The sequence below is a fragment of the Felis catus genome, chromosome E2 (genome assembly GCF_018350175.1).
Source record: "Felis catus isolate Fca126 chromosome E2, F.catus_Fca126_mat1.0, whole genome shotgun sequence".
In the NCBI taxonomy this organism is placed as follows: Eukaryota; Metazoa; Chordata; class Mammalia; order Carnivora; family Felidae; genus Felis; species Felis catus.
This window is the reverse complement of record NC_058382.1, coordinates 8023832-8048542: the sequence shown is the minus strand read 5'-3', so window position 1 is coordinate 8048542 and position 24711 is coordinate 8023832. Positions and strand designations below refer to the sequence as shown.

General features: G+C 58.5%; 2 protein-coding genes across 12 annotated transcripts in view; one reads left to right on the top strand and one right to left on the bottom strand.

Annotated features, from left to right (window-relative positions):
- The first annotated feature begins 1 nt into the window (after position 1).
- TBC1D17 (TBC1 domain family member 17) lies at positions 2-12458 on the top strand. 2 transcript variants are annotated; one of them, XM_045046451.1, is made up of 18 exons: positions 2-20; positions 228-362; positions 643-741; positions 971-1045; positions 5118-5241; positions 5954-6161; positions 6585-6696; positions 6807-6965; positions 7295-7423; positions 7519-7622; positions 8451-8545; positions 8979-9095; positions 9199-9299; positions 9380-9479; positions 10662-10759; positions 10920-11036; positions 11563-11649; positions 11739-12458. In XM_045046451.1, the coding sequence occupies exons 2-18, from the start codon at positions 342-344 to the stop codon at positions 11955-11957; spliced, it is 1965 nt and encodes a 654-aa protein (XP_044902386.1). In that variant the 5' UTR covers positions 2-20; positions 228-341; the 3' UTR covers positions 11958-12458. The 2 variants fall into 2 exon arrangements, with proteins under 2 accessions (XP_044902386.1, XP_003997540.2); XM_003997491.6 differs by lacking the exon at positions 2-20 and having other exon boundaries at positions 138-362.
- A 254-nt stretch (positions 12459-12712) lies between these two features.
- Positions 12713-24711, bottom strand: part of IL4I1 (interleukin 4 induced 1) — a 36235-nt gene continuing 24236 nt past the window's right edge. Inside the window, exons 2-11 of one of the 10 annotated variants that reach the window (XM_045046458.1) lie at positions 23452-23574; positions 21372-21544; positions 19947-20350; positions 18095-18129; positions 17753-17991; positions 16984-17096; positions 16347-16548; positions 14605-14673; positions 14144-14280; positions 12713-13653 (exon numbers count right to left, since the gene is read on the bottom strand). In XM_045046458.1, the coding sequence (XP_044902393.1) occupies positions 12732-13653; positions 14144-14280; positions 14605-14673; positions 16347-16548; positions 16984-17096; positions 17753-17991; positions 18095-18107 (1695 nt within the window). In that variant the 5' untranslated portion in view covers positions 18108-18129; positions 19947-20350; positions 21372-21544; positions 23452-23574 and the 3' untranslated portion in view covers positions 12713-12731. Of the gene's footprint in view, positions 13654-14143; positions 14281-14604; positions 14674-16346; positions 16549-16983; positions 17097-17752; positions 17992-18094; positions 18130-18390; positions 18465-19946; positions 20351-21371; positions 21545-22822; positions 22888-23451; positions 23575-24711 lie in introns of those variants that run through there. The other 9 variants (XM_045046459.1, XM_045046455.1, XM_045046456.1 and 6 more) reach the window with 9 other exon arrangements.

The window sequence follows — 24711 nt, the reverse complement described above, 5'->3', positions numbered from 1 at the left end:
TATACAATATGGAGAAAGAAGTAGGTGTTTCGGAGACGGCTTGAGAGAAGGGGTGGAGCCCTTGGATCCTCCCCCTTGTTTACTTCGCGGTCAGGAGAGCAGCACTGCGTCTGCGCACTCTCGCTGGGCTGCTCTACCTTCAGCGTTTGCGCCATGTGACTTAAGCCCTCGTGGTTCAAGTTCAGTCACCCGATTCTGAAAGATGGTTACATCCACTCCTGTTCTAGAACAGGCAAGGGCGCTACCACTGTCCAGTCTTCAGGGGAGTCTCCTATCCGGATGTGACAGCACGATGACCCGGAAAGGGAGAGGACCTGGGTAGTGGGACCTCGGCCGCGGCTATGGAGGGAGCCGGCTACAAGGTAGGCACCGAGGACGCATTCTTTCCCTTCTGTGGTTGCGAGACGCCGCCCTCCGGTGGTCGGCTTCGCCCCAAGACTCTGCCGGGGCTCTGGGAGCCCGGCTGAGCCTTAGCAAACACATCATTCCTTTATAAATGCGCTGTCACCTTCCCCTCCGCTGCCCTAGGCGAGACCCTTACCTTATGGCCCCGCCCCCTGAGCGGCTGGACCCCTCCTAGGCCCCGCCCCCTGGGCGTCTACCTGCGCTTGGGCCCCGCCCCTCACTGGTTCCTGTCCCCAGGTGGTGTTTGAGAAGGGTGGCGTGTACCTGCACACCAGTGCCAAGAAGCATCAAGACCCGGACTCCCTCATCGCTGGCGTCATCCGCGTTGTGGAGAAGGTGGGCCGGGAGGCAGCGGGGCTCGGGCAGGCCCAGAGCGGGATGGAGGCCGCATCTGTAGGCGTATGGTCTGGAGGTCACGATGGGGCTTTAGGAAGGCAGGGGGTGCGGACCGGAGGGAGAGAAGGGGCTTTGTAAGTGTGGGGGTCCAGACTGGGGAAGAAGTTTGGAAATACGGTTTGGGGAGATTGGAGGGCAGCACTTCTAAACTCCTCTCTCCTTTCCTCAGGACAGTGATGTCCTCCTGCAGTGGGTTCCTGTAGAGGAGGCTGGAGATTCCACCCAGATTCTCTTCGCCAAGAAGGTAGGCTTTTCTCTCTTCTCCACTTGCTTTTTCCAGGTTCCCGCGGTAGAAGACATCTGAAGGACCTGGGTTCAGTCCCAGACTAACTCTTAGATCCTGTGTGACCCTGCTTGGGATCTAGGGTTCTCTTTGCCCCTTGGTTTCCTCCCCTCTGTGAAATGGGGCTGAAGATGCCCATTCGAAAGAAAGCAGACACTGAGATTTGTGGCCATGGGGACAGCTGCCCCCTCATCCCCTTTGCCCTTTGGGAGAGCCCTGCCAGAGTGCAAGAGGACAACACAGCCTGTGGATTCGGGTTCCGTGGGCTCTCAGCCTACAAGAACTTGAAAGGGTGTGGCGTTTCCCCTCGGGCAGGTCTGCCGTCCGTGTCCAGAGAGGAAACCGAACGTGACCAAGGCGGCTCGCCCACTTACCAGTACTCCTTCTTACCCCGGGTACCAGACTTTGCCCTTCTCGTTATTACAGACTCCTGAGGCTTTCTGTCACCAGGTTCTGTGCTGGGACCGGAGATGAGTCTCAATCAGACCCTGCCTTAGTCCCCGCCCCCGTTGTATTTAGGGGAACTGAGGCACGATGATTGGGAGCCCTGTTTGCAAAGTCAGAAAGCTAGGAGGTGTTGGAACTTGAGTTTGAACCCAGACTCTGATTCCAGAGCCCTGCCCATTTCCGGAGGAAGCAGACATTGGCACCGGAACCCTAAGAAGGAGGAGGGGGCAAGAAAGTATTTCAGGGATGGTAGGAGAAAGTATTTCAGGATACAGATGCCCATGTAGAGGGTTTTTCCGGGAAGGTAGTTCGACGTGAAATGCCCGACTGAGAAGCTTGGGCTGCGTTCTAGGGGCCCTGGGGGAAACATCGGGGGAGAAGGGTGTGGGTGTGGAAAGTTTCCATGGGAAACCATGTGGGGGGGGTGGGCAGAAGGCCTCAATGGAGGGAGACTGGAGGCTGGGAGGCCAGGGAGAGGTTATTGTGTTGGGCCAGGGAGAGAGAATGAAGCCTGACCTGGGGCAGTGGAGCTTTGAATAACCTAGTGTGGGGGCATTACAAGTGGCGATTCCAGATTCCAGGAATCCGTTGTGGGATCTGGCTTCCGGGGGTTGAGGAAGAACCAGCCAGGATTCTGCATTTTTCATCAGCCTCACGGGCGGTCTGAGTGCCTTTCGTGAAAATGTTGCTGTTCTCCTTGGCAGTCTTACTTTTGACCCACAGAAACTCACTGAGACGGGTTTCAGCAGAAAAGGCACAGGTGCATACAGCGTATTAATCCAAGGAACACAACATCTGGCCGACAACAAATTAAGCCGACGAGTTTATCTCTCTTGTTTCACAAGACTGCCAAAGACGTATGGGGCTACGGGCCGTGGCTGGTGACCCTGGGGCCTGGATCGGTGAGACCAGACCACGCTTGCCTTGGTCACCTTTAAATGGCTGCTTGAGCTGAGCCCCTGCATCTGCTTTTTAAGGCAGAGAAGAGGGGGGCAGGCAGGGTGCCATTCACATCTGTCTTTCTCGATTTCCCACAAACTCTCGGCATCAGTTAGCAGTTATATTTGGCTACGTGGGATAGAAATGGAAATAACAGTGGCTTCAGCTAGATAGAAGCTCATACCTCTCCAGCTGAAAAGTCCAGAAGACGGCGGGTCCCTCCCATCTTTGCTCTGCCATCCCCAGCACACGGGAATGCATCCTCACGGCTGCCTTGTGGTCCAAAGAGGCTGCTGGAGCGCCAGCCTTTTTGGCTGTTTTTGCTCACTTTATATGTGTGCTGCAGGTTGGCCAAGGAGCTCTGTTCGTCACGATTACTCGGGGAGGCGTGCTGCTAGAGTGGCTGTCTTAGAAGCCACCGTTCCTTGTGGCAGAGGGAAAGAGTTCTTCCCCCGGCATTTCAGCAGTCCATCCTGGAGACATCCCAGCCCCTTGGTCAGGACTAGCCGCATGGCTCCATCCAGCCAGTAGAGTTCAGCGAACAGTGATCCTGCTGTGTGCCCAAGGAGTAGAGAGCTGCAAACATTCGCAGACGGCAGCACTGACTCTCGATGTCATGTAAACGTCGAAACATCAAATTCATCTCACAAGACACGCAGGGCAGGGATGGCTTTGCCAGGGCTGGTTCAGCAGCCTTGTGGATGGGTGTCTCTGACTCCCTTCTGGCCCTGGTTGCCTGCCACAGCTACAGACACCACGTTCTCCATCAACGGCACCCAAAGGCTGTTCTAAACGGGGTGTTCATCCCTGTACGTGCCTTATTTTAAATCAGGAATTTCCCTTTACATTCCCCACAGGTGTCATTTCAGCTCCCTCTGGCCAGAGTTGGGTCCCTACGGCCACTCAGAGCCACAGGGAAGGCTGGGAAAGGAAACACGGGGAGGTTTTAATTTCTGTTGTGGGAGGGGCTCCGTCAGCCTGGAAGGAGCAGCGGAAATGGCTTTGGGGTGGATCCACTGTCTGTGTCCTTCCAACAAAGTCCCATCACGCAGGGTTTCATCGTAGGAGGCACAAAACACCAGTTACTTTCAGCAGGGAAGGATTAAAGGCCACCCTCCTGCTGGCAGGGAGAGGCCTGTAGAGTTTTTTCAAGGGCTGATAGAACGGGACTGACCCTGCAGAACTGACCTGCCAGGGGAGCTGCCGCCACTGCCAAAATGAGGGAGCAGGGAGAGATATCCTGGGAGCGGTCCCTACCACCAGCTGCCACCCAAGGGCAGGAAGCTGCTTGGGCCCTACAAGGCTAGTGCCTGGCACTGGGAGACTGAGCTAGCCACCACCTCTACCCTAGTCGCCTCTCTGTGTGTGGGGAAAACAGGAGTCTTCTTCGTCAGCCAAACACAGCCAGCGTAGCCAGAAGTTGCCTTTGCCTCGCTTCTGCTTTCCGGTAGCCTCTCTCTTGCATCCTGACCTCTAGCTGCAGAGGAGCCGGGGAAATGGTTTTCGCCTTCCAACCTCTGCCTGACAGGAAGGCATACCGTCCTGTGAAGGGACTCCCATCCCCTCCCTGTCCTTCCCCATGGCCCACGGCCAGCACCATCGGCCGGGACTGCACTGTGACCCTCAGCACGGCCCTCACCTGCACTGCTTCCCCAAATCCGCCAGCAGGCCCCACGCAGGGCACTTTACTTGTTTTCGTAACAACCTGTGAGTTGCCTCTTTTATTGAGGTAGAATTCACTTACAATAAAGCACACGGTCACGGAAGAACTTAAGTTCTTAAAGTACAGAGGCGAGCGTTTCTCTGTTCGCAAAGTCTTGGCAGTTGTCACTACTGTCTAAGTCCAGGACATTTCGTCACCCCCCCCCCTCCCCCGGAGAAGCCCTGCACCCGTTGGCCCCTGCTCCCCATCCTCTCCTCCCCCAGCCTCTGGCAACCAGTAATCCGTCTCTCTGGCTTGGCCTTTCCTGGACGTGGTGTATAAACGGAGCCCCACGCATCTTGCTTACGCGTCGGTTGGGTTGTTTCCCCTTTGGGGCTGTTATGAATAATCCTGCTCTGAGCGTTTGTGTGTTCAAGAGTGGACGCTTGGTTTCATTTCTCTTGGGTATACGCCTGGGAGTAGAATCGCTGGGGCGTATGGTACTTGTACATTTAACCTTTTGAGGAACTTCCAGGTTTTTCCGCAGCAGCTCCTTCCATTTACGTTCCCGGGGCAGTATATGCGGTTCCGGTTCAGGTTTTTCTACCAGTGCTTCTCTTAACCGGTCTTTTTAATCCTCACCGTCCTGGTGAGTGTGAAGTGGTACCTGATGGTGGCTTTGATTTGAGTTGCCCCAGTGACTACCGGCTACTTATAAGCACTGTGCCCTCCGGCAGTCGGCGGGCGGAGCGCACAGTCCCGGGGCGTTCTCTGTGCTCCCCCGTGTGGTGGTGCTTGGGTTAGAGCCACCAGGAGATTGGCTTTGAGTCCTGGCCCTATCCCAGTCCCTGGCCGCACCGGGTGACTCTGGGCAAGTATTGTGCCCCCTCTCTGCCTCAGTTGCCCTATTTGTTCAATGGGGCCGCCTTCGAGGGCAGCCTCACAGCTCGGATTTGGAAGTCCTGAATCTACAGCCCCTCGCTCTCTTTATCTTCCTACCCCAAGGATGTGAGTGGGGGTGACGCCTGCACCTCTGAGGAGGAACCGACCTTTGACCCCGGCTACGAACCCGACTGGGCTGTCATCAGCACTGTGCGGCCACAGCCCCGCCACTCAGAGCCCACTAGAGGTAGGCTGAGCTGGTGCCCCTGAGGGGCAGGTGGACACACAGCTTACCCTCCGCGGTCATGGCTCCACAGGCTTTGCTGGTCACAGTCAAGATGGCCTTCCAGTCTCAGGAGAATGGATCGGGTGCAGGACTGTCCCCAGTCCAGGTCCAGCCTGGCAGGGTCCCCAGGGCTTCCAACCTTGCTCATCTCACCGGGCTCCCTCCCTGATCGGTTGTGGGGGTGGACAGTTGTAGAGTCACAGGGTGATTTGGGCTATCCTGGAGTTCAGCAGGGTGCTGGGGGCCCCAGAGGAGGCATCTGGCCCCTCTGGGAGTAGAAAAGCCTTCTGGGAAGAGGTGATGCCAGCCTCTGGCTCTGGGGGCAGGGTGGGGGGGCGACACCTGGGAGTTTTCTCCCCAGCAGAGAGAGCAGCCGTGCAAGGCCAGAGGCACAGGGCACCGGGTGTATTTAGGAAACTCGAGCTGTGGCCCGAGTGTGGGGTCTGGAGAACGAACTGGAGACAAGACGGACAGGAGGTAGACTCGAGGGGCCTGCCACCAGCTCGAGGAACACAGCTGTCACTCTGAGAGCCGAGGGAGGTTTCGGAGCAAGCCCGCGGTGGGCGTTTCCGAGGAGACAGGAGGTGACCCAGGGCTCCCAGAGGGCTCCTGGGAGATGTGTGTGCTGCCTCTGGATCCCTGCACCTGTTCCCAACACGGCTCTCTTCTCCAGGTGCAGAGCCCAGCTCTCCCCGGGGCTCCTGGGCTTTCTCGGTGAGTCTGGGGGAGCTCAAGTCCATCCGCCGGTCTAAGCCAGGTCTCAGCTGGGCCTACCTGGTCCTGGTGACCCAGGCCGGAGGCTCCCTGCCCGCACTGCACTTTCACCGCGGGGGTACACGCGCCCTCCTCCGTGTCCTCAGCCGCTACCTGCTGTTGGCCAGGTGAGCCTTCCTCCAGCACCGGCCTTTGTGCCCGGGGCCCGGCCCCTCGGGGCTGTGAAAGAAACAGACTGCTTTAAAGGCAGGAAAGGGGGAATCCACCGGTGCGTGCAACCGCAAAGCCAAAGGGTAGTTTGGTTTCAGGCAGGACCCGGGCCCCGGAACGTTAGGAAGAATTGCTCTCTTTGTGTCAGAGCTGGTATCACTCTCTGGGGGCCCCTGCAGGCCTGGCCTAGCGGCCCCGGTGACAGAAGCAGTTCCTTCTCCGGCGGCATCCTGGAGCCGCCTCTCACCGGCCAGCCCTGGGTTGTGTGCCCACCCCTGGGGTCCAGCTGAGGCGAGGGCCTCCCCAAGGGCAGCTGGGCCGCTGCAGCTGGAAGCGGGAGGGAACCCACCCAGTGTGTCACCGCACCTGCCCCTCCCCAGCTCCCCGCAGGACTCCCGCCTCTACCTTGTCTTCCCCCACGACTCCTCGGCCCTCTCCAGCTCCTTCCACCACCTCCAGCTCTTTGACCAGGACAGCTCCAACGTGGTGTCCGTGAGTGTCGCGGTGCCGGGCCGGGCCGCTGTGGGCGGGGAGGGGTGGTCGCCTCGGTGGGCGAGGCAGGGTGGGCTGGAGCCGTGACCGCCCTCTGGCCCTGTCCACAGCGCTTCCTCCAGGACCCCTACTCCACCACCTTTGGCGGCTTCTCCCGTGTGACCAACTTCTTCCGGGGAGCCCTGCAGCCACACCCAGAGGGGGCCTCCCCCGACCTTCCTCCACCGCCCGATGACGAGCCCGAGCCTGGGTTCGAGGTCATCTCCTGTGTGAGTATCAGGTGGACCCTGCTGTGTTTTGGCCGTCACCTTGGCGGGCGACCACATTTCCTTGGGTCCCCTTTTCCACAATAACGGGGACGACAGAGCACCACTCTCACCAGATCGTGTGAGTGACCTCGAGGAAAACGCTTATAGCCTGTGACTCTCGGGGAGGACCTTCCTGACATGGAGGGTGACTTTGGCGCTGACCCGGGAAGGAGATGCTCCCCACCCTGAACGTTAACTGTCCGTGGAGCTAAGGAGGGCTCTGAGCTGCCGTGCACGTGGCCTGGGGAGGATGGGTGAGGCCCTGAGCTTACTTGCCTTGTGTCACGCAGGTGGAGCTGGGCCCGCGGCCAGCCGTGGAGCGGGCACCTCCGGTCACAGAGGAGGAGTGGGCCCACCATGTGGGCCCCGAGGGCCGCCTTCAGCAAGTCCCCATGCTGAAGGCCCGGATCTTCTCGGGGGTAAGGCGCCGGGTGGGCAGGCAGAGGACTGGGGAGGGCCAGCCGGCGGCCAGGAGGAGGCTCCTCTGAGTGGCGGGCCCCGCTCTCTCCCCCAGGGTCTGAGCCCTGGCCTGAGACGCGAAGCTTGGAAGTTCCTCCTGGGGTACCTCAGCTGGGAGGGCTCAGCCGAGGAGCACAAGGCCCATGTGCGCAAGAAAACGTGAGTGAGGGGCGCCTGGGGGGCTCCGTCAGTTAGGTATCTGACTCTTGGTTTTGGCTCGGGTCGTGATCTCACGGTTCGCAGGTTCGAGCCCCACATCAGGCTCTGTGCCGGCAGCATGGAGCCTGCCTGGGATTCTCTCTCACCTCCTCTTTCTCTGCTTCTCCCTCGGTCACAATCTCAAAATAAATAAACTTAAAAAAAAAAAAAGAAAGAAAGAAAACACGAGTGAGAAACTGTGGGCCCCCCGCCCCGCCCAGCTCCCACCCCCCAAGTTGAACATATCCCCCTATCACGGCACGACACCTGATACATCACAGATGCACAGGTAGGCTGGCTCCCGAAGGGTCAGTCAAGAGCCTGGCACATGCGGGCACCGGCCCTGGCACAGGGAGATGGTGGTGAGCAGGCTGGTCCATCTCCCATGTCCATCGCTGTTCCATTCCAAGACCATAACGTTGCCGCTATCAGCACTCTGTGGCGGTCCTCCTAACCCCATGGGCCCAGTTCTCCTCCTTCCTGGTACATACCGTGACCCCACTGTGTATGTCCTGGTCCCTGCCCCAGTGCTCTCTGTCCAGCGGGGATGACAGACTCGGAACAAAAGCCCGCAACAGGGCGGGGGTGGGGGGTGCCTGGTTGGTCCAGACCGTAGAACGTGCGACTCTTGATCTTCCGGTCGTGAGTTTGAGCCCCACGTCGGGTGTAGAGTTCACAAGGCTGTTGTGTGTTGTGAGAGATGTCAGAAAGGGGAAGCACGGGGACAGGGGCGAGGGTGACTGGGTGGCTCGCGTCGTGGCCTTGTGTGACCCTCTCTGGGCCCCTCAGGGATGAGTATTTCCGAATGAAGCTGCAGTGGAAGTCTGTGAGCCCCGAGCAAGAGCGGAGGAACTCACTGCTGCACGGTTACCGCAGCCTCATCGGTGGGTCGCGGGGCCAGGGCTGGGGCGGGGAGATGGGAAACGGCAGGGAGAGGACAGGGGAGCCCCTTACCTTCCCAAGAAAAGGGATGAGGTTATCTGCAGTGAGGAGATGGGGAGTAGGGGAAGGGAGCCAGACTCCTTGGGCTCAGCCTGCCGTCTGCATACCGTCAGGCCTTGGCGAGTGGTTTTGCCTCCTTGGGCCTCAGTTTCCCACCTGTGGATGGCTCAGTGACTGTTGGTGGCTGGGAGGATGCAGCGACCTGGCCAAGCATGAAGCAGGGCGCCTCACGTGAGAGCGCCCGAGACGGTTTCTGGACTGACTCACACCTGCCCGGGGTCTGCGGAAGGGAGGAGCGGGGGCTGGTGCCCACAGCCAGTAGGGATGGGCCCCCACAGCCTCGTCACTTTGGCATCCCACGCCCTGTCTCCGCAGAGAGAGACGTGAGCCGTACCGACAGGACCAACAAGTTCTATGAGGGTCCTGAGAACCCAGGGCTGGGCCTGCTGAACGACATCCTCCTCACCTACTGCATGTACCACTTCGACCTCGGTGCGACGCCGGCCCGGGGAGGGGTTGGGGGTCCGGCCTTCCCTTGGGGAGGGGGGCGGGGTGCTGAGGGCCTAGGCCGGGCCCTGACCTCGTGTTCCCCCAGGCTACGTCCAGGGCATGAGTGACCTCCTCTCCCCGATCCTCTACGTCATCCAGAACGAGGTGGATGCCTTCTGGTGTTTCTGTGGCTTCATGGAGCTCGTGGTGAGGCCCCAGGAGGGCATGGGAGACAGGCCCCTCCAGGGACCGGGGTCTGGCTCCTCATCTCGCCGTCCCTCCTGCAGCACGGGAACTTCGAGGAGAGCCAGGAGACGATGAAGCGGCAGCTCGGGCAGCTCCTGCTGCTCCTGAGGGTGCTGGACCCGTCGCTCTGTGATTTCCTGGGTAGGCGTCCCAGCGGGCGGTCAGTGGGTGGCGGGGCCACGGACGGTGTCCGGGACATTTGGTCCTGATCCAAACAAGAGAAATGTCTCCCCGCATAAACCCAGAACCCAAAATTTACGCAGGATTGCCCTTGGGAGCAAACCTCCCCACAGGCGCAGACGTGTCCACGCTCCCGTGCGCCCCCGCTCCTCCACGCTCCCCAAGCCCCTTACTTCACAGATGGAAGGGGTGGGGGCTGGACGCGGCTGCTAGCACTTCGTCCCTCCACCCACCTTGAACCAGGATTGCAAACTGGTTGTCGGGGCTCCCGGGGCTGGGCCCACTGCATTCCGGCCTCAAAATTATTCTTCGTTGCTTGTTGGATGTAAAAAATGCAGGGAATCCCGATAAGGAAAGTCAAAGCTACTGTCGATAATATGGTTCTTTCTGAACGCAGGTGACGATGAGTTAAGTTCTTTAGGGGCGTTTCCTCACTGACGTTAGGGTGGCCCTGGGGGAGGGAGCTATTGCCGAAATCGCCTCACCAAAGAGGAGGCAATCCAGGAAAGTACAGGCCACTAGCTGCCGGACTAGGTGTTGTGTCTGCCTTAAGTGCCTGCAAGACTAGATCTCCCCTGACCTGCCGGACGTGTCAGTTATTGGCAGTTTCTCATCACAATGACCATAGTCAGGATGATTATTTTAGGCTAAATCCCAAGAAGTGAAATTGTATTCAGGGCAGGAGATAGTTTCACGGCTTTTGAAATGTTTGTTCCCGTCACTGCTTTCCTGGAAGTTTTTACCAACTTTTTTTTTGCTAGCCGAGTACACGTGTCACACGAGTGTCACACGAGTGTCCCGGTTCCTCACGCCTCCACCAGCATTGGGTATTGGTACCTTTTATTTTTTTCCTCGAGTGCACACTGCACCCCTTTTATGTGAAGGTGGGAAACAGGACTGGCTCACCTCATCTGGAGTCTGGAAGGTTCCTGTGGACACAGAGCATTCCTGGCTCACTGCTGAAGCCTTCCCATGCTGGGCATAAGCTCCTTGCCTAGACTGGTGGAGATTCTTACGACTGAGATAACTTCTTAGAGTCGCAGTCTGACCACCGTGCACACTGTAAATGAAAATGGGGTTGGAATGGCTTTGGGGCTGGCTCTTTGCTCAGCACCTCCCCTCCCCACCACTGTCTTTCTCCAGACTCCCAGGACTCTGGCTCTCTCTGCTTCTGCTTCCGGTGGCTGCTCATCTGGTTCAAGAGAGAATTCCCCTTCCCGGACGTCCTTCGGCTGTGGGAGGTGGGCCCCCCAGTTTGGGTCGGTGGGTGAACAGGAAAGAGAAATAGGTCAGCAACCCCGGGCTGGGAGGTTGTGGGGGGGAAGTGGGCAGGGGTGAGGCAGACCTGGGTGGGACCTCAGGCAGAGACTGTGCGGTGACTCCTCCCTCTGGCCCTCCCAGGTGCTGTGGACGGGGCTCCCTGGCCCCAATCTGCACCTGTTGGTGGCCTGTGCCATTCTGGACATGGAACGGGACACCCTCATGCTCTCTGGCTTTGGCTCCAATGAGATCCTCAAGGTGAGGCCTTGGCTCCTTCCCAGTCCTCCCCTTCTCCCTGCCAGTCCTGACCTGCGTAAGCGTTTCAAGGCAGCTCAGGTGTGAATTCCGCAGAGGCTGGTGCTGTGCCCATGCCACACTTTACCTTGGGGTAGCAACTACTCAAAACAGGATTGTGGGAAGTGCGGTTGGCCAAGCTGTGAGCACCATGGCCGTGACATCGGGCTGTTTTCCCTACCCCATCCTATCGCTGGCTGCCAGCAGCACCCTCATGGGGTGCGGCCAGCACGTGAGGGGGGACCTACCCCTTCCCTATCACGTTAATGCACGACAGGGCCATAGGGGTGGAGCTCAGTGCCCTTTCCCTTCACTGTACTTGCATCTGGCAAGCAGCCTGAGGGCATGACCTCGTCCTCTCCCCAGCCTCCAGCCTTCCCCAGTCTGTCTTTCTTCCATTATATCCCCACCCAGAGGCACAGAATGGGCGCTGGGGCGGTGGTGGTTGAGGGCCCGTAGGCCGGCAGGCCTGATCCACCCCTTCCCACAGCACATCAATGAGCTGACCATGAAGCTGAGCGTGGAGGACGTGCTGACGCGGGCCGAGGCCCTCTACCGGCAACTGACCGCCTGCCCGGTGAGCCCCCGACTTCTGCCGACACCCTTCCCTGCCCACCACCCCCGGTAAAACCACTGACTTTTCGCTCCCACCTGCCGACTTTGCAGGAGCTGCCCCACAACGTGCAGGAGGTCTTGGGTCTGGTGCCACCCACAGAGCCCCACAGCCCCTCGCCCCCTGCCTCCCCACTGCCTCTGTCGCCCACCCGGGCCCCACCGGCCCCACCGCCCCCCGAGGACACAGCCCCGCAGCCGGACAGCAGCCTGGAGATCCTGCCGGAGGAGGAGGAAGAGGAGGGGGAGGAAGAGGAAAGCGTGAAGTCTTAACCCTCCCGGCCGGCCTGCCCGGCACAAGCACTTTATCCAGATCGCAGAGGCTGGGGAGGAAGTGTGCGAAGAGGGTGGGCCTCCCCACCGTACCTCCCGTGGCTCCTAATGAGCCCATCTCATTAAACTGACACTTCCCGTGTCCAGCTGGCCTCGTGTAGGTGAAGGAGGCGGCTATCTTGGCGTGGACCTGGATGGGGAGGGGGTGGTGGCCTTGCCGCTCTGCTGACGCCTGATCACGTGGTCCCGACCCAGCCAATGAGACGTCAGAGGAGGCCTTTGGGGGGCTCGTGGAGGTAGGGCTATTGTTATCCGCCTGGATTTGGGGCTTTTGGAGGAATGAGGAGGAAGTGCTGGGGTATGGCCGCCACCGGTAGCTTTGCGGGGACACGTCCGGGACATAACCGAGATGGAAGGGCCTGCAGAGCTGTTGAGACGCTCTAGGGACTCTGCCCACCAGCTTCTTGTTACATGAAAACAATAAACTCGTGTTTAACCCACTGCCTGCTGGGCTATTACTGACATCAGGGCTCCTCTGTTTGGTGACAGCCGGAGTGGGCACCGTGATTACCATCTACCAGTGGCACAAAGCAGTGTCCATCTGGTCCCTCCTCTCCCCCTCCCCCGGTGGGGCCCCACCGCCCAGGAAGAAGTAGGACAGCTGCTGCGGCCCCAGAACGAGGCGCAGCTCCTTCCACCACGAAGGCTAACGGCTTTGCTTCGTGCACATTGGGGAAGCTACTGAACCACACGGCTTTTTCTGAAAATACATTTTTAATGCTCGGGTCTCTTGGTGTGCTGAGCGGTCATCCCATGTGGGGCCGGAGCGTGGGTGGCACCAGCCTTTTGGAACTCGCACCGGGGACGGCTGGGCACCTGGCGCACGAGCCCCTCCTCGTTGACCAGCGTGTGCCCCTCGCGGCTGTGCCCTTCGCGGCTGTTGATTAACACGGCCGCGCGCAGCGCCGACTTGACAGCAGTCTCCACCCAGCCGTGCGGGTAGGCCGTGTGCTCACCGGCGAAGTAGATGCGGCCGTAGGGGACTGACCAGTCGTAGTCCTGCCCGTCGTCCCCGCCGTCTTGCCAGAGCGTCGGCGGCTGCACCACGAAGCCGCCCTGGCTGTGTGGGTCCTCGGCCCAGCGTTTGATTGTGCCGCTGCCGTCCCAGAGCCGGTACACGATCGTCCCGTGCAGCGCCGCCACGTCGTCGAGCGCCACGCGCATCGCCTCCTCCTGGCTCAGGCCGGCGAAGGCGGTGGCCGCGTCCGACCACGTGTACGAAGCCAGAAGCAGCGCGCCCTCTCCCGGCGGCGGGTAGAATATCACGCGCGACGGGCGGGCGGTGCTCGAGTGGCCGCCCTCGATGTGCTCGTCGTGCCAAAAGGGTCGGCGGAAGCTCAGGAACACCTTGGTGGCCGGCACGTAGTGCAGCGCGCGCAGCGCCTCCTGCCCCCTGCGCGTCAGCGGCGGCGAGAAGGCAATGCGCTGTAGCGCCGGCCCGCTCGCGGTGAGCAGCACCACATCGGCGGTCATGGCCTTCAGACTCCGGGCCCCGCGCGAGCTCGCGACGTGCACGCGCACATTGTGCGTCCCCTGCGTTATCGCCACGACAGGCGCGTGCAGCAACACTGGCCCCGACAGCGAGCTCAGCAGCGCGCGCGGCAGCAGGTCCCAGCCGCCCACGATGCGGCTGTACCTGCGGGCAGGGCGAGAGCGTGATCCGGGAGCTCGGGCACTGCCCTGCCTCGTGGGCTCCTCCCCGCGGGCCCCGCCCTGGGCACTCCCCGGTACCCATCCTAGTTTTCACCTGCCGGGTCCCCTCTTATCCTGCCCCTTCTCGCGGGCCCCGCCCATTCATCTACCCTTGACCTCGCCAGTCCCTGACATCACCCGGAGGACCAGGGAGCAGAGAATGTGCGACCCGGGAACCCCGTCTCTTCTCTGAGCCACACCTTTTTCCGGGAACATTCTTATCCAGTTCCTCCGGAGGAACCGTGACGAGAGGGCGCGTGTGGCCAGACCCGAGCTCCGCGTCTCTCCGCCCTCTGTGCCCCTTCCCGCACCTGTGCGTCCGGCTCCTTTCCCGCCAGTCCCGCCCCACCCAACGCCAACAGCTCCGCCCACTCCGTTTCTCGCCCGCATTGGCCCTCGTCGGCCCCGCCCTGTCCACCGGCCCCGCCTCTCACCGGAGCCGGTCGCTGAGGCAGCTGTGGGCCCTTAGGGCCTCCGCAAAGCTGAGATAGAAGAAGCCGTCCTTGGCCATCACGTCTCCCAGGAGCCGAACGGCCGGCTGGCTCAAGTTCCCCTCCCCGAGGAGGTATTCCTGGGGGATGGGTGCGCGCCCGGGTCAGGACCCAAGCGTCCTGCACCTGCCTGTTCTGTCCCCGCTCCCATGGGGATCCCTCCCAGGCTGGGCCTCCTGGTTCCGTGACAGGACCGTGAGCTTATTAGTACGGTTCTCTGAAGCTTAGCCATCCAGAGGAGGGACGCAAGCCCAGAAAGGGGGCCGTGTGCCGCCTCGGGTCAGGCAGGAGGGCCGTGGCAGGCCTGGAGTCCGGGACTCCTGCCTTCTGACTCCAGGGCTAAAGCCCACGGGTGCCCTCCTTGTTTCTGTTTCTCAGACGGCGACGCCAAGGCCCCCACTCACCAGGAGCGTGTGCCTTTCAAACTTCTTCATTGCCTTTCTGCAGCCCAGTTTCTTGAGATCTTTGAGGGCCTGTGGTGGAACAAGGGGACAGTGCTGAGCTCCAGGGGCAGGACTGCAGAGGCCAGACTTGGGGTCCAAACCTGGGTTCTCCTCCCGCACCTGCCCATGACCAGCCATTTACCATTCTTGCTCAAGTCCTTGTCCATGCTGTGCCCTCGGCCTTGCCCTCCACTCTGGGAAGTTCTTCCCAAGTTGTTAATGCCCCTCATCTCCCAGCCTTCATCCCACCCTGACAGTGTCACACTAAGCCCTATTGGGTACTGTTGGCCTGCACTTGTCCTAGTCTGTGAATTAGTGCAGGCAGGTATCGTGTCTGTTTTAGTCAATGCTGTATCCTCCTGGTGCTTAGTGATTGTCACCTGCATCACTGGGGGCACAGACAGAAGCAGAGTCCCTTCTGCCCCCTGTCAGCCCTGAGGGGTTATTCACTGGATCCTCCCCTGCCCACAGCCCTCCTGTGGCTCCCCAGGGCCCAGGGCCCCTCAGTCACCATCTTACAGCAGCTGTCGTTCTGCAGCACTATGTGCAGTGCCCAGACCACTTTCGGGCCCCCCGGCCACTTGCACCGCACCACTGCACTCGTTCCCCTGCCTTGTCTTTGCCTGAAACATGAGTGGCCATCCTTTACTGCGCTGTTCAAGTCTCCTCCCTTCCTGGGAACCTCACAGCCCCATCTGATGTTAGCCTTCTACTCTGTCCACGTGGCTTTCCCCTGTGGCTGGGGAACTCCTCAAAGCATGTGCTCCTTTGCTCACTCACTCACCATTCACCTTGCGTCTCCCTAGGCTCCCTGAACTGGTCAGTGCCAGGGCACAGAAATGGCCTGCACTCAGTGCCCACCCTGGTCCAGGAGGGGAGCCAGACAGGAGCTCCCAGAGGAGGCCAAGGCTGGCTCCTCCCTGAGGGCACCAGTGAAGGCTTCCTGGAGGAGGGGACGTTGGACCTGGTTCTTGGGGGATTAGTAGGGTTCCCTGGGTGGGAAAGGGAAAAGGCCTGCCAGGCGGGGCAGGAAGCAAGAGCAAGGGCATGGGTGCAGGATGGTGAAGGAGCATTGTGGGTACGAAGGAGTGCAGGGCTGGGGTGTTTGGCCACTCCGAAGGCTTTGGAGGGTAACAAACACTTCTTGGAGGAGAGATGAGGCTAGAGGGGTGAGAGAAACCAGACCACTCAGGGCTTGACCCTGAGGCTAAGGCGCTGGGGAGCCATAGGGGGCTGTGAGCAGGGGCTGGAACAGGATGAAAAGCCTGAGCCAGAGCAGGGCCCGTGGGGACAGAGAGGTGGGAACACTGCAGGAGAGTCAGGGGGCAGGAGGGATGGGGCTGGGGACTGACTGGTGGTGGAAGGGACAGGGAGGGAGCTAGGACAGCACCTGAGGGTCTGTCTGCCTTGTGACTAGGGTGGGGGTGATGGGGCCATCGTGAGATGGGGGAACCCAGGAGTATGCGTGGGGTTAAGGGAAGATGCTGAGCTCGTCCTGGGGTATGACCCGGGGAGGGGGGACATGGACAAAAGTCTGGGTCCCCCAAGATGGATGGGGAAAACATCAGGTCGAAGACCAAAGTTTAAGCCAAAGGCCTTCGTAGAATCTGAGGCTGTCCGGACAGCGTGCGTTGAGAAGCAGATCAGAGACCGAGGGCAGAGGGGTGTGGGGGACGGGCCGCGGGGCTCCCGAGGCTGCCTACCTGGTTGAGAGCCATCTGATAGATTTCTTCGGGCGAGTGGCCCTTCTCCCTGGGGCGCAGCTTGTAGCCCAGCTTCTCTGGCATCTTCTCCACCACATAGTTGCGCAGCTTCAGGTTGTTGACCTCTACCCACGTGTTCTCATCATACTGAGTGAATTTGGTCAGGTTGAGTCCCAGACTCTTGCAGAGCTCGTGGAGGATCCTGAAGGAGCCGGGAGAGGCTGCTGAGGGTCAGGTGGGGGCGGGAGCAGGGCTGGGAGGAGTTGGGGCCCCTCTTCTGGAGCGGGGGGGGGGGGGGGCAGGGGTTGGGGATGGGCCTGAGTCTGCATCGGGGCTAGAGTCGGGTGGGAGGGTGGGTCACTGGAGCTGGGGCCGTGAATGAGAGGAGAGAGAGGCTGGAAGGCTGAAGGTATACGGGTTTCGGATCGTGTTTGGTGCCCCGGCAGGCTTTCGTTGGGGCTGAAGTGGGAATGAGGACAGAGCTTGGGTCGGGTGAGGGCTTGCGATGCGGAGGAGACAAGGTTGGGAGGGCAGAACTGGAACTCTGGCTGGACACGGAGCTCTGAGCACCTCAGGGACACAGAGGTGGGGCTAGGGGAGGCTTCGGTGCCCACAGGGCTGCCTGGCCAGGCCTCACCTGTGCGAGCTGGGCATGCGCATGGCTCCCAGCTCCCCAATCCAGCCTGTCTTCCGGTCCCGGTAGGTGAGGATGCGGCCTCCGATCCTGTTGTCTGCCTCCAGGATGGTGACCTGAGGGATGGGGGTGGGGAGCACCAAGCAGGGCCCTTCAGCTCCTCCCACTGACCCCCCCCCCCATCCCCACCCTGTGCCAGCACCCAGCTTCCATCCCCACAGCAGCCCAGACCTAGACTAGAGAAGGACGCCCTTCTACATGAAAAAGCCAGAGGAGCTGGTGGGAGAACAGATGTCCTAGCAAGCACGTACAATATGCAGTTTCCCAGCTGCAGCAGGACGACTGCAAGCCAGATTGCAGAGGAACTTCCCAGCCTAGGGAGTGGGGGTAGGGGCGGGAAGATTTCCTCCGTGCACAGAAGTCCTGGCCCAGCCCATTCTCCTTCTCGGCTTTCAGTGAGAGGGGCAGTGGTTAGACCTCAGGCAGTGTTCCTTGAGTGGAGTTACCATGGCCACCAGGACAAATTCCCCTCCGGGAGGTTGGAGGACTTTCAGAGGGACTTCCCTCGGGAATGAGAGAGAGTGGGGCAGGGAAGGTCAAAGGTCTCTCAGCCTCCCCTCCAGTCTCAGTCCTCAGACCGAGGGGGAAAGCACAGCTCCTCTCTCCACCTCCTACCAGCCCCTCAACAGGGACGTGGCCAGGCCCCTAACACCCGGGATTCCCAGCCTGCAGCACAAAAGACTCCAGGTAGACTGCAAGCAGCACTTCTCACCTTGTGTCCGGCATCACTGAGCACCTTGGCAGCTACCAGCCCAGCCACACCGGCACCAACCACAATCACCCTCTGGGGCTTTGAGGTTCGATTGAGGCCCAAGGTCACAACCTTGAGCAGCACCTCATAGTCAGGATCATGCATACATTTCTCAAAGGGATCCTGGCTATGGGAAGTCTTCCAGTCCAGGGAGGCCACCAGGCTGAAGAAGATGGAGATCAGGACAAGCAAGTACCGGGCTGGAGGGAGGAGGACGGGATCAGTGGGAAGGTCAGTAGGTATGTGTGGGGAGAGTGGGCTCCGTCCCCCCCGTCCCTGTGCCCCCCTCTCCTGCTTACTTACCCGACGAGGCCATAACTCTCCGCGGGAGATGGTGTCTAGTTTGGAGGGAAAGCAAGGGCCACTGTGACAGGGGCCTGGGTCCCACCCCAGGCCCCGTCCCTAAGGCCACCTGTCTCTCTGGAGCCTCATGCCTCCATCTACCCCTTCTAGCAGTCTCCTGTTCTGTGCTCACCTATCTGCCCCCCTGTCCCCGTCCCTGCCCTCCTTGTCCTTCTCTTCTCTGTTCCCCTCTCCTCTGCCCTGTCTCCCTGTGTCTATTTCTGTGGGTCCCAGTTTCCTGGCAGCCTCCCCTCTACCTTGGGCTCTCTGTGGACAGCGGTACCACCCTCTCTCTCCTGTTGCTTCCAAAGGTCTGCCCTGGCCCCCTTCTTGGTCCTTAAACAATGAGCTGAGCCCCGCCCTCCCCTCCCTTTGAGAAATCTGCAGTGGGGGAAATGAAACTACTTTCCTGGGTTGTAGGGTCAGGTGCTTAGAATTTAGTTGAGGCTGGAGGGGGTGGGCGTTGGGGAAAGGGGGTTGAGAGGAAGCAAATCAGTCTATTTTCTTCCTCTTGCCCCAAATAGTTCTGGGGCAGTTGGAAGGCCGGAAATAAATGCTCAGGTAACCATGCTAAGGGTGCCTGGTCTCAGGGTCCCTGTGTCTGCCCTCCTCTGTGCTCTGTCTCCTTAATTGCTGGGGCGGGGGTGGGGGGGTGTCTGGCCTTGGGGCCGCATGTTCCCTGTGATAGTCTGAGTCTGTCCCTGTGTCTAGTTGTCGTCGCTGTGCCCTGAAGGGCCCTTGCTGGCTCCACTCCCCTCCCACATGGCTGCTCTGAGCCTCCGTCTTCCCCTCCGTGAAATGGACTCAGTAGTGGGACTTGCAGGCAACAGCACAGTGGTCAGAGGCGTGGGCTCGGGGCCAGCCTGCCTGGGTCCTGAGCCTGGTGCCTGCCTGTGTGGTTCTGGTCTCCAGCTGTCAAGTGGGGGCCGTGAATCCAGGTCAGGCCTTGTGAACAAGCGCCTGGGTCGATACTACAACTTGCTCCTTAGAAATTGCCAGCCCCTGTCACCGTGGGGGCGCTGGCAGGGGTTCAGGGAATGACCCCCCACCCCCACCCCCGCTCCCCAGCCCTGCACAAGTCGCAGCCCAGGATGTGTGCTCACCCTTCCCATCCCTACGTTGAGAACCACTGTGGCTCTCCGCTCACACTAGGGTGCTGGGGGCTCAGCAAAAAGGCCACTGGAGCTTCCGCCTCTCTGCCTTTGGCCTTAGCCTTCTCCACCTGTCTGTGGGGTGCTTTTTCCCTGAGGGGGGCAGGCAGTCAGAACAAGAGGACCCAGCCTCAAGGGGTCCCCACTCGTGGCAGCAGGGGTCCCTCGGCCCTTGGGACTTTAGCCAAGGGGACACGTGGTGGGTCCCCTGAAATGGGTGGAGGTAGAGAGGCAATTTCAGGGGGTTTTCTTGGGGCGGGGGGAGAAGGCACCAGGCAGCTGGTGGCAGATCCTCTCCAGCAACAAGATGGGAAAATCCAAACAGTACATCAAAGAGGGATGTGGTTTGGCGGAGGGTGGGGGTTGGAGGGGGTATATCTGAGTGAGTCAGTAAACATATGATGCAGGGGCCTGGGAGGCAGCAGCCAAGCAGGAAACACAATCAGCTGGACAGAGCCTTGGGCCTTGAGGCCAAATGCCAAGAAAGCAAAGGGGACAGTCAGCAAAAACGACCGAGACAGTCCCCATGGTGAGCGCGCACTAAGGTGGTCCTGTGCTCAGTGCTTCGTGCTCACTGTGGACCTCACAGAGCTGCTCTTGGCAGAGGAGGGATCTGACAGATGGACAGGGGGCAGGTGGGGGAGGAGGACCCCAGGACTCACCCCAGGCCTCAGCGTGGGAAGGCCTTCCCATCACAGACCCTGCCTCCTTCCTTCATGGTGACACGAGTTGAGCACACCGCCTGGTTTCTCCTCTAATCCCAGACACCTTGTGTCGGAGGGGGAGCCCGGCCTGCAGAGCTGGGGGTCCGGCCGGCCCCTCCCCGGAGGCCCATCTGTGCTACTTCCCCATGGCAATGTCACGAGCAGGAGTAACATGGACGCAGAAAGGGGTGGAGGCCGCAGGGCTGTGGAACTCCTGCACTGGTCTCGGCAAGCCGTGTCGGTCCCCAGATCAGTTTGGAGGGCCCTGCCGGGGTCCGAGCAGACCCCCTGGTCTCTCCACCACAGGATTGCGCTTAAAAATCCCCTGGCTCCGGGCACGCCACGAGCTCACCTCCTGGACTCTACAACAAAAGTGGGGCTCAGCAGGACAGGGAAAGGAAGGGAGAGGAACCCAACTCATGAGGCCACCCAGGACTGGAAACCAGCAGCGCCTGAGGGCGCAGGGGCCCTATTAGGGCCAGGCCTGATTGATCTTGCTACCTATAACATGACTGGTACCACGTGCCAGACATGCTTCACTTCATTTACTCTGGGAACAATTCTGACAAGGTGGGTTTAACTGTCCCCATCTCACGGTGGAGAAAACCGAGGCCCAGAGAAGTCACCAGCTAAGAAGTAGCAGAACCTGGGTGTGATCCCAGCAGCCTGGCTCCAGTCCCATGTTCTTAAGCACTTTTTTCACCAGCAGAAAGCTCAGGCTTGTGAACTAGGGAGGGGGCCAGGGCAGGGTCTCTCTGCCTCGGCACTGTTGACATTGGGGGCCATCTTGGTGGGGACCATCCTGTGCATCGTAGGATGCCGAACAGCTTCACTGGCCTTACCCTCTAGATGCCAGCAGCACCTGGCCCTCAAAGTGTGACAAAAGACACTGTCTCCAGGCATTGTCAATCATTCTCCGGGGAAGGGGACGCAAAATCACCCTGGCTAAGAACCACTGGGCTAGGCTTAGGTTGATGTTGAATAGAACTCCCAAAGGTGGCCAGATATGGCGCAGGACGGGGACCTGGGTATGGGGGCAGGAAAGAAATAGTGGTAGCCACACAGATGTGCAGGGGAGAGGGCTAGTGCCTACATATATCGCTTTCCCAGAGTCAGTTCAAAGACCACGAGTGGTTGGTACTAAAACTTTCCCCAAGTCTCAGAAGAGGGCAGGGCCTTGCCCAGGGGATGTCCAGGGCCCCAGGTGGAAGTCAGGGCTCCGGGCCTGGATCGGGGAGGGGTACAGAGAGCAGAGGACAGACTTACCAGAGGCCCTTGATCTATGGCCTGACTCCTGGACAGAGTCCCCCTTCCTACGGAGCCCTCCTGCCCCTCCTTCCCCAGTTTCCAGAATCCCTGGGCCCCATGGGGGCGGGCACTCACTGCACAGCTGGCTCTGGGGGGCCCTCTCAGTGCCCATGGCCTTTCTGGTTAGCCCGGGACAGAAGTCATCTTGGGGCGTGTGCGGAAACGGCGTGAATGATGGTGGCTTTGTCCTGATTCCTGTTAGATTAAAGGTGCCAGGGTCCTGGTGTGAAGTCAGAACAGTGGTGAGGCTGTGGAGAGCAGGTCCTTCTTTCTCAAAAGCTTTTCATTATGGAAATTTCAAACATATGTAACAACAGAGAGACTGGGATGCCGAACTCAAGTGCATCCGTCGCCTCCTAGCCCGTCTTGTTTCATTCACATTTTCTCTTTCCTCCTCGGATTATTTTACAGCAAATACCAGACATCTTATATTTTGTAGGTAAATACTTCAGGATGCTTCTCGAAAACAGGGGTCTGCAAACTTTTTCTGTAAATATGTGGGGCTTTTTGGCCCACACCATCTCTGTCTTGCCTACTCAATTCTGCCCTCCAAGTAGCCACAGCATGTATAAATGAATTGGTTGTGGCTGTGTTCCAATAAAAATTTATTTACAAAATCAGGAAGTGGAACTGTAGTTTGTCAACCAACTTCTGCTCTAAAAATATATATGAACTCATTTGCTTTAAAAAACCAAAAACCAAAAACCAAAACTACAGGGGTACCTGGGTGGCTCAGTCACTTAAATATCCATCCGAGTCTTGGTTTTGGCTCAGGTCACGATCTCACGGTTCATGAGTTTTGAGCCCTGCATCAAGCTCTACACTGACAGTGTGGAGCCTGCTTGGGATTCTCTCCCTCTCTCTGCCCCTCCCCCCCTCGTGCTATCTCTGTCTCTCAAAATAAACTTAAAAAAAAATAAATAAAAATGGCATTAAACCAAAGTCCGCATTTCCCTGATTGTCTCAAAAAATTAACAGTTGGAAAAAAAAAAAAAAAAGAAAAAATAATTAACAGTCGGTTTGAATCAAAACTCAAGACAGGGCCCACTTGGCATTTGAGTGATGCTGAGGGTCTTTGTCAATGAGCGAGTATTACTTTCAGGTTGGTGGATTTGGTGTCTGTGTCCTTGGAACCAAGGGGCTTAATGGGACCCCACAGCCCCAGGCCAGGCCTGAACCTGGCACAGCAGCGCACCAGGTCTGGTTTCTGCCTCAGGGAAATCTTGGGAGGTCATGGGTGCGACCAGGACGGTGTCTGCCTGTGAAGTGTGTGTGTGCACCAGGTGAGTCACTGGCGTTTGAAGTGATCGGTGCCAATGTGTGAGGACTCTAGGGCAGGCACAGGGGCAGCGTGGCCGAGTCAAGCCTGACTGGGGGCTGGCTTCTGAGGCTGAGGGATTTTGTTCCCGGAAGTTCTGCAGAGCACTGCTGCCCGGAGAGTCTGAGAGCAGGCTTTTTAGGCACCCAAGTAATTCCAAGGTTGATCGAAAACTTGGGAGCAGTGGTGTGCTGGGGCTGGCTCATACCAGTGCACGAGAGCGGATGGTTTCATTTTTAGGGTCTTTTTCTCGGTTTGATTCTGCAAGCCATTCTTTAAAAAAAAAAAAAAAAAAATTTCTGATCAATCTCCTGAAACACAGATTTACTCAAAACTCATTTCTTCCCAATCACCGGATTACATTTTACCATTCTGTATATTCTTAGGGTGAATTCACTGTATCTAGATAGTGCATGTCAATTTCCCAAATTCATGCTCAGTGACGTCATGTTCAGTGACCTCAAGTCGATAGCTTGAAATCAGCCCCGGTGGGAGTATTTCCACCATGGGATCAACAACCGGTACCCCATGAGGGCTCTCCCCTTCTCTGGAGAGCCAGCTATTCAACATTTACCAGCACACCACTGCTTGGGAGTCCTTCGTTTCAACCTCCCCTAGAAGATCAAGGGTGCTGTTTGGGGACATCTGATCCTTCTGACGCCAAGCTGTGGCTGACAGGAAGAGGCATGATCCTGGGGAAGGTGCTGGGCCATAGAGAGGCAGTCGTTTGAAAGGGTTTCTTTGAGCTTAACGGAAAGTCATAGCCACAGATCTAATTGCCACTCTTATCCCTGTACGGGGAGAAGAAACGCAGGTATAGCTTATGGAGAGATTCACCTTTAAAAGCCACTGATTCCAAATTCAGTCACCACATTGGCTGTCTTCGTACTAATTCATGAAGAGGAACCTTAAGCAGAGGCCATTTGTCTGCACTGGCAAAGAAGCGCATCTGTTTTCTTCCTGGAAAGGGAAACGGCAATGACAAGGAAGTCATCATCCGCAGGGTGGTACCCAGTCAGCTGCTGAATCTGTTGCAATCTCAGGGACCCCTCCCTGACTCCCCGAGGAAGCCTGTTGGGGCCGCTTTCCCTGTGGCACCAGAACACTGTAGCCAGCCCTCCCACATGGCCATCGTCCTGGTTTTGAACTGTGTTTGAGTGGGTTGCCCAAGATCCCTTGGGGAACAGGAAGAAAATAGATGGAACTTCAATGTTTTCATTAAAAAAAAAAAAAAAAAAATACAGCTCTGGGGCACCTGCGTAGCTCAGTCGGTTAAGCGTCTTGACTTCAGCTAAGGTATTGATCTCACAGTTTGTAAGTTTGAGCCCCACATTGGGTTCTGGACTGACAGCTCAGAGCCTGGAGCTGCTTCAGATTCTGTGTCCCCCTCTCTCTGCCCCTCCCCTTCTTGTGCTCTGTCTCTCTCAAAAATACATTAAAAATTTTTTTTTAATCTAAAAAAAAATTTAAAAATACAGCTATATGAAAGCAATTAAGTTTTATGAGCGTTTAATATGCAAAACAGGCAAATGATATACATTTGAAATGCAAGCTCAGGGGAAATCTTAGCACGACTGTGTGGCCCCTGCCAGCAACCTGTGTGTGGGCAGAAACACTGTCCCATTTTTGTGACCCCGATGCCAGGCCAGCTATTTAGCAGGTGCTCCAAAAATGGGTGTTGAATGAATAAATGTGTATAAAATACGAACTACTTCCTACTTTCTAGGGGGACTTGAGGCTGCCCCATCCCACCTCCCCCTTCAGGGAGAGGGGTCAGATACGGGTCGCGGAGGCTCTGAAGGCCAACTTGCCAGGAAGGTGGTGGGGAGCTTTTAGAGAGAATCAAGTGGTTTAGTCTGGGGGCTCCCTTCTCTCTCTGCTGTGGCTTTTGCAAGACACTTGTTCTGGGAAGCCAAAGATGGTGAAACGACTTATGGTCATGACTTTGGGCAACTGGACCACAGGTCTCCAGGAATAAGCTTTGGGCATTCCTTAGCAAAAAGCAGGCTCAGCGAGGCAAAGGCCGGAGGGACAGACTCTCCACCCCGCAGCAGGAGATCAGATCCAACTGCTGGGCGTCATTCTTGCCTACGGGAG

Bases quoted from the DNA above. Each gene is read 5' to 3' on its own strand.
- TBC1D17 (XM_045046451.1), top strand. From the start codon at position 342: ATGGAGGGAGCCGGCTACAAG. The intron at 363-642 runs GTAGGCACCGAG...TCCTGTCCCCAG, and splicing joins TGGAGGGAGCCGGCTACAAG to GTGGTGTTTGAGAAGGGTGG. The intron at 1,046-5,117 runs GTAGGCTTTTCT...TCCTACCCCAAG, and splicing joins AGATTCTCTTCGCCAAGAAG to GATGTGAGTGGGGGTGACGC.